Source organism: Hoplias malabaricus, chromosome 1 (assembly GCF_029633855.1).
Source record: "Hoplias malabaricus isolate fHopMal1 chromosome 1, fHopMal1.hap1, whole genome shotgun sequence".
Lineage (NCBI taxonomy): Eukaryota > Metazoa > Chordata > Actinopteri > Characiformes > Erythrinidae > Hoplias > Hoplias malabaricus.
The window spans coordinates 58,840,844-58,856,283 of NC_089800.1; the positions used below are offsets into that span (position 1 = coordinate 58,840,844).

Consider the following 15,440-nt stretch of genomic DNA (forward strand, 5'->3'; position numbering starts at 1 on the left):
TCTGAGATTGAAAAAACCACAAAAGAACAAAGTGTGTGTGTGTGTGTGTGCACGTTTCCTTTTTTTCTTCTTCTTCTCGAGAGCATGCAATTTTTATGAAAGCAAATGATGTAGCAGTAATCTTCCCTAGGGCAAAGAGGGTAAATTCTGCATGAGTGTTGGGTGAATAATGTAAGGGAGATAATTGCAGGCAGATCCCTGGAGATGAAGATTACTTTCATGTGCCTGTAATCAGAGCAGACATGCAATAATATAGTCATATATTTCTTGCACCCCCCGCCCAGTCTATTACAGTCAAAGTTTAGCCAGTGGTTTAATGCACAGCAGAAAGCTGAGTTCATGTAGATTTCTTTTCTGAATGAAAAAAAAAAAAAAAAATCACATAGCCCACAACAACATAACATAGAAATTTAGTATTTCATTACATGCAGAAACACATACAAAGACATTAATAATGGCTAATGCTTCAGAAACCATTGTTTACCATTTGTTCTGCGAAGTCTTACCACGAAATACTTTTTACTGGAATACGCAAACTGTAATGTTTTATGGAATTTTAATAAATTTACCACTTGCAATAAATTCTAATCTGCAATAAAAGTAAATCTCCGTGTTTAGCCTTCTTTTGACCTATTAACAGGTCTTAAAAACATTATATCCCTAGTCTGGATTATAATTATAAAAATAATAATTATTATTATTATATGTATTCCTACTAACATTCAGTACTAAAAGCAATTTTAGTGTGTTAGTGTCTTAGAAAACTATTCCATAGATACACTACATTCTCTTCTAATGCTGTAGGAAGAACTGTAGCTGAGCCAGGTCTTAGCACAAAGCATAAGTGTATCAACCCATTCCCACCAGTGATGTTCCTCAGTCAAATGAAAAGCATTCCCAGAACAGAGGAGGCTCTTAGGGCAGCAAAGTGGGGTAGTGACTCCATCTTCACACCCCTGGTTTTGGAATGAGCTCTTTAACAGGCTAAGGCATATGTCATGTTTGTCTTCTCATCATTTATATCCTTTACTTTGTTTCTTAAATTACAGCAAGTACAGACACATTTGTCTAGTGTTGAAATCACCTGTCAGATGTCATACCATCTGAAAGACATCAAAAGCTTAATTTCCAACTTTAAATTTGTTTACTCAGAAATCTTTGTAGATCTGTAAAACTTATAGCAAGCATTTAAAATGGGTACTGCACTCCAAATTCAAGTGGAGAGAGTTTTCTGCCCATTCCCCCTCTTCCTTAAAAACAGAACCTACACAAATGAGCATAAAATGAGTTCAAGAATTTTGGACCTTCACACCTACAAAGAATGTGTCATAATAAATGCATTTACACATAAAGTGTACATCACTTCATTACATTTTCTAGCTCCAGGATGTAGCAATGCTGATTCATTCATTCATTATCTGTAACCCTTATCCAGTTCAGGGTCGCGGTGGACCCACACACCCTGGAGGGGGCGCCAGTCCTTCACAGGGCGCAATGCTGATTCACTTAAACAAATTTTGGATAAAATGAAGAGGAGTCGATTCTTTCAACTCTTGTTAAGGGTGTTGGAGTCGACTGAAGGGTTGTGAATACCTCCCAGTAGAGATATACACTGTTTTTTTTTCGTTTTGTTTTTTCATTTTTTCAGTTGTTCTGTTTATCCATTTTAAAGTGAAAAAGCATGTAATCCGTTCTTCTAACTTTAAAAACAGAGCCGTGAAACTTGTGACGTAAGTCATGTGAATTGTGTCCCCCTTTTCTGTCAATAAGTCTATAATTCTGTTACTTCCAGAAACAATTACTTTTATTTGCACTGAAGGTGATTTGTCATCATTATCCAGTCGAGTACTAATGGTTAGTAATATTACAATACATCCAAAGAATTGAGTCCTCTTTTGGAATAATTGTTATTATCCTAGAGGCCCAATGTCATTGGAGTTGGAAGTCGCATTACTACAACAGTACAAAGAAATAAAATACATTTAAAAACAGCTAATATGCACTGAGCAAAAGAAGTCAATTCCCTTACTATTGAATATTATAATTTCACCATCGTACATTCAAACACTGCGAAGGGGGCGGGGCTTGTCTGAAAACGGGCGGTAAATAGTGAGCTGTCTGAGAGGCGCATGGCTGCGCTGTGTCCAATAGCGGAGCGGAGAGACACCGGCGAGACTTCAGAATCAACACGCAACAGGAGACAGGATCAAGCTGATGCAATACTGATGGAGAGGAGCAGCGCTGCACTGCAGACAGCTTCCAGAACACATATTTAAAGCATAATTTACCTGTCACTGGTGGTCTCCGGGGGTGGAGTGGGAATTTAGACGTTTTGACCTGTCACTTTTCAGCCTGAAGGACCTTTGTTTCTGTAAGGATCATAAACGGTAAGCGATGATAAGAACACAGTGAACACAGTGAAGCTATCAGTGAGGATGCATGTTGACTGTTTGTTTCAGTAACAATATCCACCACAGGCCTTACAGGGAAAGTAGATCATAGATACATATTTTAGCTGCCTCACAACAAGTCATGAAAGAGAGAGAGCGTAAAAATACTGCAGTCTGAATGACGTATGACTCCTTACAAATGCATATGAATGCACTTTCCAAATGCATACAATAACATATCTACAATAACCACTTCTACACCCATATTGTGCCTTGTCTGCCCTGGAGAAAGCCATTAAAATCCAACCAGAAACTTCACAGCTCTTAGTCTAACATCTAGAGCAGTATATGTGAGCCACAGTAGAAGACATTGTAATGACTTGTGCAGTGCACTATGAAGGAAGTATAGCTGTTTGAGCAGCCTCAGGTCTTCAGTTAGCCAGCAAGCTAACCAATTCTTTCTGACGTTACTGAGTCAAATACACTGGATATTTTATATATGTTCCACTTTTAACTCGACATTCAGCGCTTTGCCATAAATGTTATGTTATAACAAATTTGGTAATGTCTTGAAAAAAGTGCCATTGAACCTATTGCTCGTAGATAAACACATAATAATTGGTATTTCAGAGCTTAAATATATAATATGTGATGTAAGAAACCCTGTTTGAGACTGTCCTCTGTACACTGGCACTTATTTAACTCATGACAATGTATTCAAGCATGTAGTAAACCACACGTGGACATGTTAAAATAGTAAAAACATGGTCAAATTTAACTTGGTAGAAACTTGAGAGATTTATTATTGAACATTGGTTCTACAAAATTCCTGTTTCTACCTATATTTATTGACATAAAAAACAATGTTTCCACATCATAGCGGGTTATGTTATATCAATGAATTAGGTTATATCAACTATTACATACACCCAAGGTGCTGCCCCTCAAAGCCAACAGAGGTCGCTGTCTCCAGAGGATTAAGCCCGGTTTAAGCTTGTGTTGAACCTATGCCTTAGGCAGCGTGGCCTGATGTGCACCTCTCCAGAAATTTAACTCATTCCGTCTATGGAGACCACAATACGACGGAATTTGAGGGCTACGGCATTGAAAAATAAAAAAAAATAAAACTCCCAGAATAATGTCAGAATTCTGAGAATAAACTCTGAATAATTCTGAGAAAAATCTCGGAATAATTGAGTAAAAAACCTCTGTATAATTCCAAGAATATAGTCAGAATATTTAGAGAAACGCTGTTTTGGGTTATTATTTATTATAATATGTATATAAACAGTGAGTTGTGAAAGAAGCAGTCAGTGAAGTGAGCAGAATTCTTTATTAAATGCATCCAGACAACATGACGACTAACCCCATCAGTGCACCCCCTGACTACTATGCGGCTATAGTTTATAGGACGAGTTCATGTGGCATAACGCGAGTTAGCCTCGTAGGCACACCAGAGTTCCACTCGCTCTGGATCGATCATTTTCATGATCATTAATTGTATCCTGTGAAACTACATGCCCTCTTCTGAATAAACGGGTTCTTGCACTTATTCAGTGTTTAAACACTAATCACAATCTGGTCCTGGCGTGGAAGAGAACTGAGTCTTTATTCCTGAAATCTATCCCATAGTATGACTTCAGGAACACACTGCATTCCACATTTACACTGTGGTTGTGTCTGCCTCATTATACGTGCAGCGAATTAATCCAAAATTATTCTCAGAATTATTCTGAGATTTTTCTCAAAATTATTCAGAAATTATTCTCAGTTGTACCACAATGTCTGTGATTGGTCTGCAGTCAGACGATCATGGTTTAAGTTGCTCAAATCAAGAAGTCCAGAAATATTAATTCCTCTACACTACACTCCCTAAATAGTGCACTTTAAATCTTTGTAAAACTAATACCACTACATCACTACATTGTGACCTACATAGGGTTGAAGATGATGTTTGAAATTCAGCACTAGTGGTTTGGCGATGTAATTGCACAGCGACACATGCAAATGGACAAGTATTAACTTTCATAATGGCATAGAACACTTGTGCATTACATGTTTTTTTACTCATTTAGGATCACTAGGCAAGATTTGTTTTTTTTTTCCTGCTCCTGGGGCTCCCCCTAGTGCAATTAACTTTTACAGGACTGTACTGAAATTAGCAGGGAGGGGAAAGAAAGGGGTACCAGACAGTGAGCATATATCGGTCCACTGGCATAAAAAGGCTGGCACACCACTGACTGTAGACCACTGCTGGTCCACCATCGCACCACTCAGGTTACTGTCCTGTACAGGATATAACTCATTTATAATCTCCTCAAACAGATTTTACATTCACAGAGACTTTTATTTTGGAAAACCAACTAATACAAATATTTCCAACAACTATGAGAGATATAATAATGAGTATACGCCTGATATAAAATGATTATGGACATTGTACTAGATTAAAATTATTTACTAATCTTATTTATAAAGGATAACAAAAGAATCTAATGAAGGAAAAATGTAAATTGGACTGTGAATGGAAAAGTGCTAAAATGTGGCATTTTGTCTAAAATTCTGTTTAATCACCAGCGGTCCGCCCAGAAAACGCTGTGCAAAACACTAGTGGACCTCCAACTTTGCCCTCAGTGGGACAACAGTGGTCTCCTTGCTCTCAGGGGTGGTTTCCTACCCTCCTCCAAAAGTTACATAGTGCTCTTTCTGCAGTGCTGAGCCCAGAGTAGCAATGACAGGGGCTCTATTCTCCCTATTATAGGTCACAAAACAATTTTAAATCTGTTTGAGGAGATTAAAAATAAGTTTTAGTTGAAACTAGAAGTTTCCATACACTATATAAAAAGACACATATGCATGTTTTTCTCACTGTCTGGCAGGAAATCAGAATAAACCTTTCCTGTTTTACGTCAATTAGGATTACCAAAATTATTTATATTTGCCAAATGCCAGAATAATGAGAGAGAGCATTTCTAAAGGCATTTTTATTACTTTCTGCAAACTGTACACAGTACACAGGACAGTAATCTGAGTGGTACGATGGTGGACCAACAGTGGTGTACAGTCAGTGGTGTGCCAGCCTTTTTATGCCAATGGACTCGCTGTCTGAAATATTTTCACTTGTTTTGGTGTTGCTGTTGTTTGTTGGTCTCCTAGCAACAGGGTCGCTGTGTGTCATGTGGAGAGCTGTGCGAAGCAGTGAGATTTATTCACGTTACGGTATTATTCACACACAAACCAAAAATAACGACAGATTTTACTAATGTAGTGGAGTAAAAAGTAAAATATTTAACTTTGAAATGTAGGTTAGTAAAAGTAACAAGTCGCCAAAAATGGAAATACTTGGGTAAAGTACACAAAAATTATTTAAGTAAAAAATTACATTTACTTCGTTACTGTCAACCACTGTTTATATGATGGTGAAATAGTGGTAAATTTTCTTTGACGAATGTTTAGCCATGTTAACCCTGCATATACCTCTCTGGCACCAATGTTTAAAATATGTTTAAAGCCCAAATCTTCTCTAAAATCGCCGGTGAAACAATGTCTCAGACGTTAGGCGGAATATTCATAATAATTTCAACAAATATCTTTCTGTGAGGGAACATTTTAGAGACTGACATCTGGCTCCTATCACCTTCACTGGGAACAGCTCTGACTCCTTATGTTTCTCTAAAATAATGTATTTTACTTCAAACCACTCTGAATGATTACAATGTTTAGCTGATTAATTACTGCAGAAGGTTTTAAAGGAGAAATCCACCTTTAGTACATATATTTGTGAAAACCACAAGATAACCACAAGATGGCAGCATATGCTTCATACTTGGGATTTAACAGTATAATAAAGGCTATAGATGACCCTTGCAAAAGTGACCAACAATATTGGACAGACAGCAAGGATGTATTCATAATCGTGCATCAATAAAATTGTGTTTTCTTGCACATCTCTGTAGAGACTGAATGATGCCTTTGGTCCGAACCGTGCATAAGGTGGCAAGACAGGTCCTTCTGGCTCCGTGGAGCAGCTGCGAACCCCTCTCCAACTCTGCACGGAACATCAGTTTTTCACCACGTCAAGTGACCTCTGATGCCAGCTTTCACTCTGTGTCCTTCTCAGAGACTGACCTTCCCAAAGTTCTTATCACAGGTGTGAAAGCTCTCGTTCACTGGTGTGTCTGAGCAGAGATTTTAAATCCACATAAACCTGGTAAATCATCTAAATCATGAGCACCATGTGCATTGTATGATGAGTTACCCTGGTAACTGCATTTGCAAAAGCCAAAGCATAGTCTCCATGACAACAGTTGGCTAATGTCACTGATGACCGATCATATCTGCTTTTTTGTGTCTTGTGCTTCAGGGGGCCTGGGGCAACTGGGTGTGGGGCTTGCCAAACTACTTAGGTAGGAGCAATATTCAAAAGCCTCTATTACATGCTTGTAACAATTATGAGTGACTTTAAAGCTCTAAATCCAGTGTAGGTTTGGTCCCAGCTGGTGTTTGAAATGGAGCCGATTTTGGAGAGTGAAAAAACACATGGTTCACACATGGAACATATTTTCATTTCATGATGAAGAAATAAACATATCTTCTCATGTTACTTATCGATACAATTCATATTCTGAATACCATCTTCTTTATCTTGTAGGAAGCAATTTGGAAAAAACAATGTAATTCTCTCTGACATTAGAAAGCCCCCAAATCATATTTTCCACAGTGGTAAGCGTGAATTAATATTTTAAAAAACTACAATCCAACATTGACACATACAGACATTTATTGTATTGTGTTCATTAAGCTCAATATGTTTTCCAGGTCCATTTATCTATTCTGATATACTGGACTACAAGAACTTACGAGAAATTGTTGTGAACAATCGTATTACCTGGCTGGTGCACTACAGTGCTCTTCTTAGCGCAGTTGGTGAGGCAAATGTGACCCTTGCTCGTGATGTCAACATTACTGGTGAGTAACAGAAAAAATGTACATCATTTTCAAGGCTGACACTGGGAGAATGTTACATAATTTATCTATCCTCATTCTTCTCCAATTACTTTTTTGTAAGGTTTGCACAATATCCTTGACATCGCTGCAGAGCATGGGCTTCGGCTCTTTGTTCCTAGCACAATAGGAGCCTTTGGTCCCACATCCCCTCGTAACCCCACACCCGACCTTTGCATCCAGCGCCCACGAACCATTTATGGGGTCTCCAAGGTCCATGCTGAACTTATGGGAGAGGTATGTATTAAATTTGTATCCACTAACTAAACTTTCAGCTGTATGGGTTTTTTTAGAAACTGCTGTTGAGGTTCAGGTTAATATTTAAGTCAAAAATGTGTTTTTGTTTTGTTTTGGTCAGTATTACCACCACAGATATGGCCTTGACTTTCGTTGTCTCAGGTATCCAGGCATCATTTCAGCAGATTCTCAACCTGGAGGAGGAACAACAGGTTACTTTTCCATTTTATAACACTCATCACCTAAATATTGTAGCAGTTTATGTGTTTTTAGATCTGCATTCACTCTGAGACCTTGAACTCCCCAGACTATGCTGTTCAGATATTTCATGATGCCGTAAAAATGGGTAAGTTTGTGTGCAACCTGAAGCCTGAAACACGCCTCCCTATGATGTTTATCGATGACTGTCTGCGAGCCACGCTGGAGGTGATGGAGGCTCCTGCTGAGATGCTAAGCATGCGCACCTACAATATTAATGCTATGAGCTTCACTCCTGAGGAGCTGGCCCAGGAGGTGCAGAAACACCTGCCTGACTTACAGGTCACTTATGAAATTGACCCAGTCAGACAAGGAATCGGTAAGATATAAATAACATATACAGTCTGTATACATCTTGTACATATTGTAATATTGTGTCAGATCAAAAGTGCTTTAATTATTAACTATTTGTTATTATAAATATTTGTTTCTTAGCTGACTGTTGGCCCATGAATTTCGAAGACAGCAATGCAAGAAAGGACTGGGGCTGGAAGCATGAATATGACTTACCAGAGCTTGTCCAGACAATGCTACACTTCATTGGCTCTGACTCAAGGCTTGCACATGCTAACTGAACACAATCTCAGAGTCTTTGCATAGAAATTAGCATTCTACTCTTAATCCGGTATGCTGGAAATTATGAAATGTTAGTAGCCGTTTTCTGTAGCTTACCAGGTAGGTCCAACCAAAGGAAAAGTGCAGTTGTTGAATTCCCAGCATATTCCAATTCTGTGAAACCTCTCTGGTGTAGGGACAGATACCAAATTTCAGAACGATGGATCCGTGTAGAAATTTCATTTCCACAAAACCACCTGCATCATTGTATTAACATTTGGTGCAGGTGAAGTGAAGGGGTGTTAAAGTAACCAAAAACTAACATTGTGGAATATAAACATGCAGGCAGGTATCTGAAACAGTGGTACTGATTATCAAAATGAGTCATCCGGCAAAACAAGAGCTAAACAGTAGCCAGTACAGCAGGAAAATATGTATTGTTGCTGTCCAAAGAAAAACATGCATCACTATTTTTGTAATTTCTTTTTGTTTACTACATAACGTAAGCACAGCAGCTGTCCTTCACATTGTGTAAAATATAATTATGAATGCACCAATAAAAATGCTCTATTTAGAGTCAAGAAAGGTTTTTTACCTTCTCCAGTGTATTTACTATTTTTCTTTGGACAGCGATAAGACCGCCATAGAGCAGTTATGATTTGGGTGGTGGATCATTCTCAGCCTTGCAGTGACACTGATATGGTGTTAGTGTGTTGTGCTGGTACAAGTGAGTCAGACACAGCAGTGCTCCTTGAATTTTTAAACACTGTGTCCACTCACTCTGTTAGACACACCTACCTCATTGGTCCGCATTGTAGATGCAAAGTCAGAGACAGTAGCTCATCTTTTGTTGCACTTTATGTTGGTCGACCTCTAGTCCTTCATCAGTGGACACAAAGCCATGATCACGGGACACAGCTGGCTTAATGTTTTTTGTTGGTTAACGGTTCTCAATCTAACAGGGACACTGACGCCTTTAAAAAGTCTAGCAGCTCTGCTGTGTCTGATTCACACAACACACACTAACACATCACTACCACATCAGTGTCACTGCAGCACTAAGAATGATCCATTACCCAAATCATATCTGCTCTATTGTGGTCCTAACCTTTGAAGAGCAGGGTGAAATGGGGATAAGAAAGTATGCATAAACTAGACTACAATCTGTAATTGTAGAATTTTAAAATGATACATTCCTAGAATTAAAACAAAAATCATTCCTAGTGTGGATATTTGGGTCAACTGGGATCTGTTTCTGTTTTTTTTTTATATTAATAATAATATATTTTCCTGTGAAAATCTACTGGGGCACATGTACAGGTTTTTGTTACAGTACACCAAACTTAGAGCACTCTGGATATTCGTTTGGATGATTACCTCTTTTCCAGATATATATTCTTGAATACTTGACATTTTAAAATATGTGACACTTCTCATGTCATGCTTTAACAATCATTTTGATATATTTCTATATCTCCTTGCAATATAAGGGCAGTGATATTTTTATTGAACTATTTTACAGCACTTGTGTTACCATAATCCCATCGGTGTATGTCCTTTTACTGCTATTCATTTTCTTTGTTCACTCACTGAACAAAATGCAGTGTTTGGTGCTATTTATAAAAGGGCTCTTTGTCAGTTTTTCAGCTTTATCGAATCCACTTTACTACAATATCCTCCTATATTAATGCTCTTTATGGACGTCTTCTCAGTTATAGCAGCAATGTAGAGTGTATTTTTTCTCAAAGAGGATGATTTGTTTTCTACATACATGTTTTAGTCATTAAAGATTGTTTGCCATGTACCTGTTTTCTGTTTATTGTGCTCAAATAAATTAAATATTTCTCTGAAAACACAGAGCAAGTTAACTTAGCATTTTAAAACCACAATTCATATAAGCTGTTGCTGCATGCTAATACAAATAATAATAAGAATAACTAGACTCAAATCAGAATACAATATTAACCAAAACAAAATATAGACGTAGTTCATTTTAACCTCATTTCTTTTTTGTTTTTGTGGAGCTTGATACTGAGAATTTTTCAGAGATGTTTAATGTCTGTGAAGTGTGTCCAGTTCCTAAAAGTGATTTCTGACTCAGTCTTAGTTCCAGCATTTCTTGTACAGCTCCAATTTCCTTCATTAAAATACCCTTTACAACTTCCCCCTGTGACTGCACAAAGCTGCGCACCATGGTTTCCACTGCCTGGAGGGGCAAAGGATAGAAAATATCAGGTAGAAGATTTTTGATTAAAAACAATATTTGATAAACTACTCTGGATACTTAACATTACAACAGTACCTTCAGTTATAAAATGATTATTTGTACCTCTTTGTCAAGTCTGTCCTCTAGTGAAATGCCACCCAGTGTGTCCTGAATGTTTGCCATCATTTGCACTTCGGCCTGTTCTTTGAGTCTTTGGAATTCTGCTTGTTTCTCTGCTTCAGCCACCATAAGTTCCCTCAAAGCCAGTTGCCTCTCCCAAACCACTACATCAGTTCCCTCACACAGAGGTAGGGGAGGTGGTGGAACATGGATCTCAAGCTGGGAATTCAAACATTTCAGGTTCATCTGCCCCTTTAAAAAAGCCTGGTAAAGGTGCTGATGATGGACATAGTCCTTAACAATGAAATCACAGAGGGCAGCTTGATGAGCAGGGGAGAGTGGAGGCTGACACTTTGACAGCTGTGTCTGGATCAGGGAAATGACTTCAGGTATCTCCAGTCCTGATACAGACAGATGGCACATACACATCACATTTATCTCATTATACTTCTATGATGCTGTTAAAATGGTGTACAAAATAGCCATAAACATTATGGTCCAGTTTTCTAGATCCATATTAATTGTCAGTCAGCAAGCCATTCAAAACGTCAATTTAGTCTAGGCTTAAACCATGTCTGGGAAACAATGTGTTCAAGTTTGTAGCTATACCATCTTTCTTTATGTCCATTCCCTCTCTGCTAGAGTGCTGTTTCTGTTTCTTCTGGAAAGGCTTTACACACATGTTGAAACATTGCTCTGGTGTTTGTTTATATATGACCACAAAAACATTGCTAAAGTCAGGTACAAATGTCATGTTTTTATGGATCACAAATGGCACTCCAAATTGTCTCAAAAGAATTAGACGTTGAAAATCACTACAGAAACCTCCACAGCCCAAAGTTGGGTTTTTTATACCCCTCTGGCTGACGCTTGGCTTTGAGTATGAAGACTTTTAGGCTCATGTGGCTGCTCTAGAGCGTCCCTTTCTTTTGACAATGCTTTTTGTGGAGCTTATACAGACTTTGTGGTAATGCACACCATTGCCTCTGCGTTAGCTGAATGAAATGATGAGGAAGGGTGTCTGAACATCTCTGAACATAGTGTACAAAGAGATGCAGTGGATGACTGAAACATGGTTGCGTTTAACTTTATGATTGTATAACAGCAGTGACTCTCTCACCTTTAAACTCAGGGAGGAGCTCTTTAGTCATATTTGCTATTTGTGCCACTGCAGACCATGGAAGCCCACGCTTTACAGAATACATCACACTTTCATAAACAAATTCCTGATGACAATATTGTCTCTGGTGGTCGCCTTCAAACTCCTTCCATTGAAAGTAACTGCTCAGACGCAGGATGCTCTCCTCCCTCTACAAGAAAACGGAGCACGAAAGGAAATAAGGAACAATAAAATGAGGGGAAGAAGAGCAGTGTAAATACACGCTTTATTAGACCATGGTGGATTTAAATTGTGGATGGATGTCCCTGAGCTCTCTGCTTCTGACTACTTTGAAGAACAAACCAAAAGCAAGATGGTCATTGGCTAAGATCAAATGTATTGAGTTACACAGAGGTAAGCGGATGCGTTTCTACACTAACTCTAAATAAACTAATCTCTCAAAATGTATAACTTGTGGAGTGGAACCTGTTGCAGGACCGCTGTGTGTGTCACAGCAGATGTTAACGTTAACAATGAGGCTGAAGTTAGCTTCTTGGTCCAGTTTTCCGTTCCACCTTAAATGGTGTAGCAGTTAAATTCTGTCGCTGCACAGTTTAAGGTGGAACGGATACTTCTAACCAGACACTGGCGAATACAATTCCGACATTAGGCTAATGTATAGCGTAAACACAGCCTCCATATTTCTAAAGAAAAAAAAAACAAAAACCTAAAATTACATTCGTTAAAAAAACACTGCTACAACACACTTCATATCCTCTAGGTTTAATAATTCCCCCGGCCCGCATTAAAACATGTTATTAATAAAAGCCCAAGCTAACGGCCACTGTGAATAAATAAAATCAGACCGTAACGTTAGAGTGACTTCACCTCGAGTGTCAATAACTCCTTCAACATGATCTCCGTTGAGTCCGTTGCCATGGTTACACTGGCGCTGTTAGGGGCGTGACAGTTGCTAGTAAGGTGCGCGTGCACGAGATTTGCTGATGTAGTGCGTTAGATCATGGAAGCACCAATTTAATAATAATAATAACAATGATAAGAGCAAAAATAACATTATACATTTTACGTTTATTGATTTTTTCGTTAACAGTTATAAATAAATAAAAATAATTAAATACATTTTTCATTGCAGGTCAAACTTTGCAAGCCCTGTTTAATGTAAATTGAAACACCTGAAATTGTTTTGCACTTTTGCAGATATATAACTTTAGCTAATATGTTGAATAAGGCGAGGACAACATCCTTTTGGCTAAATAATTTTTTTAGAACAAGCACACAATCACAAGGCTTCAGCCTTTACTAAACTTTGAATTTTGGAAATGCTGCTTTAAAATTCTGAAATCAGAAGGTAAAGTACGACACGTCATAATTGAGACATAAACGCTATTTACAACAAGAGTTCATCAAGTATTCAGTTGGTAATTGTACAGTTTGTACTTTGTATTTATAAATACAAATATATTTTATATACAAACCGATTCCAAAAAAGTTGGGACACTAAACAAATTGTCAATAAAAACTGAATGCAATGATGTGGAGATGGCAAATGTCAATATTTTATTCGTAATAGAACATAGATGACAGATCAAGAGTTTAATCTGAGTAAATGTAACATTTTAAAGGAAAAATATGTTGATTCAAAATTTCAGTGTCAACAAATCCCCAAAAAGTTGGGACAAGTAGCAATAAGTAGCTGGAAAAAGGAAATTGAGCATATAACGAACAGCTGAAAGACCAGTTAACACTAATTAGGTCAATTGACAACATGATTGGGTATAAAAAGAGCTTCTCAGAGTGTCAGTGTCTCTGAAACCAAGATGGTAAGAGGATCACCAATTCCACCATTGTTATGCAGAAAGATAGTGCAGCGATACCAGAATGGTGTTACCCAGCGTAAAATAGCAAAGACTTTTAAGTTATCATCATCAACCGTGCATAACATCATCAAAAGATTCAGAGAATCTGGAACAATTGCTGTGTGTAAGGGTCAAGGCCGTAAAACTCTACTGGATGCTCGTGATCTCCGGGCCCTTAAACGTCACTGCACCTCAAACAGGAATGCCACTGTCAAGGAAATAACAGAATGGGCTCAGGAATACTTCCAGAAAGCATTGTCAGTGAACACAATCCACCGTGTCATTCACCGTTGCCAGCTGAAACTCTACAGTGCAAAGAGGAAGCCATTTCTAAGCAATTAATAATTTGTTGACGCCATGAAATTTTGAAACAACACATTTTTCCCTTAAAATGATACATTCTCTCAGTTTAAACTTTTAATCTGTGATTTGTGTTCTATTCTGAATAAAATATTAGATGTTGGCACCTCCACAGCATTGCATTCAGTTTTTCTTCACAATTTGTTTAGTGTCCAAACATTTTTGGAATCCGGTTTGTAATTTATTTATATAATCTAAAATCAACACATTTACATATATTTTCGAAAACACCTCTAGAAATGCAAAAACCAACAACTAATGTTTTGCTGACAGTATAACAGCTGTGTTGAATGTGACAAATTTGGGTGAATGAATTTTTGATTAGAAGGAAATTACAGCCTGTAGGAAACTACATATGTATAAATTGCAGCAAACTGAACTAAATCACCTTGTATTGCATTTACAGAGAAATATGGTATCATATGCTATCAAATATATCAAGTGCAGAAATTGAAATAAAATTTAGATAGTAATTTTGCCATGTAACTGTGCCCTTTTGAAGTACAGGTTTATGTATTTTTTGTCAGTAGTGTTTTTAGTGTCGGTATCAATATAATTCTAATATTATCATGCACCCTCCCACCTGAATTACAGATAATATTTAGAACACTGTTATGCATGTATATGAAGTGTAATTATAAATAAGATATTAATTTTATAAAAAAATTATATATTTTTACTGAAACATTCACATAGGATCATGTAGAAAAGGCCCAATAATGGCTAGCTGACTAGGCCTAATCATGTTAAACCTGTGGCCTTCTCAAACCAGGTTTGATGAGAGCAGTTTTTTTTAAAAAGGTTTTGTAGCATGAATTCTGGACAACATGCTTTGTTTTTGGGGAACTAAGAGTTAATATCTTTTGGCACAGATGGCTGAACAGTATAATCCTCTTTCATAGAAGTCACTCCTCCTCCCTATATGGAGGTCTGCATGCATTTGATAATTAGCTTAATGGAATGAATGGTGACAGAGTGGAGGGAGCAATATAGAGCAGTGTCTTCTCTCCTGTGGAAATCTGTGGGTGTTGAGTGGCACTCCACACTGCGGGGTGAAGCCATGCTGAACCCGCTGCTGTTTCATCTTTTACCTGCTTGTGCGAGAGGGAACAGCCATTTTAAGTGCTGCTAAAACCTACTGAAATGGCTTACAGGATTATTTCATAGACAGTGGCATGGTTTGGAGGCACGATACACAGTGATGGGAAATCCATGCCCAAAGGGTAAGCTGCTGATCAGTGCAATGTAGTGTGGAATTAGAGTGATAGAAACAAGATGGCTCCAAGGATAGATTATCTCAGATGATGATGGCAGTGGACCAGAGCCTAATTCAG

General features: G+C 37.9%; 2 protein-coding genes across 5 annotated transcripts in view; one reads left to right on the forward strand and one right to left on the reverse strand.

Annotated features, from left to right (window-relative positions):
* LOC136694607 (L-threonine 3-dehydrogenase, mitochondrial-like) overlaps nt 1–10,237 on the forward strand; it is a 28,313-nt gene extending 18,076 nt beyond the window's left edge. The window contains exons 1-9 of one of the 3 annotated variants that reach the window (XM_066668314.1): nt 2,234–2,387; nt 6,347–6,540; nt 6,754–6,796; nt 7,042–7,112; nt 7,209–7,358; nt 7,459–7,631; nt 7,753–7,843; nt 7,939–8,208; nt 8,325–10,237. In XM_066668314.1, the coding sequence (XP_066524411.1) occupies nt 6,354–6,540; nt 6,754–6,796; nt 7,042–7,112; nt 7,209–7,358; nt 7,459–7,631; nt 7,753–7,843; nt 7,939–8,208; nt 8,325–8,464 (1,125 nt within the window). In that variant the 5' untranslated portion in view covers nt 2,234–2,387; nt 6,347–6,353 and the 3' untranslated portion in view covers nt 8,465–10,237. Of the gene's footprint in view, nt 1–2,233; nt 2,388–5,547; nt 5,610–6,346; nt 6,541–6,753; nt 6,797–7,041; nt 7,113–7,208; nt 7,359–7,458; nt 7,632–7,752; nt 7,844–7,938; nt 8,209–8,324 lie in introns of those variants that run through there. The other 2 variants (XM_066668324.1, XM_066668309.1) reach the window with 2 other exon arrangements.
* Nucleotides 10,238–10,333: 96 nt separating this feature from the next.
* On the reverse strand, nt 10,334–12,815 carry c1h8orf74 (chromosome 1 C8orf74 homolog). 2 transcript variants are annotated; one of them, XM_066668358.1, is made up of 4 exons: nt 12,758–12,815; nt 11,891–12,080; nt 10,774–11,171; nt 10,334–10,650 (listed from the first exon to the last, which is right to left on the reverse strand). In XM_066668358.1, the coding sequence occupies exons 1-4, from the start codon at nt 12,806–12,808 to the stop codon at nt 10,444–10,446; spliced, it is 846 nt and encodes a 281-aa protein (XP_066524455.1). In that variant the 5' UTR covers nt 12,809–12,815; the 3' UTR covers nt 10,334–10,443. The 2 variants fall into 2 exon arrangements, with proteins under 2 accessions (XP_066524455.1, XP_066524463.1); XM_066668366.1 differs by having other exon boundaries at nt 12,736–12,782.
* Nucleotides 12,816–15,440: the final 2,625 nt, after the last annotated feature.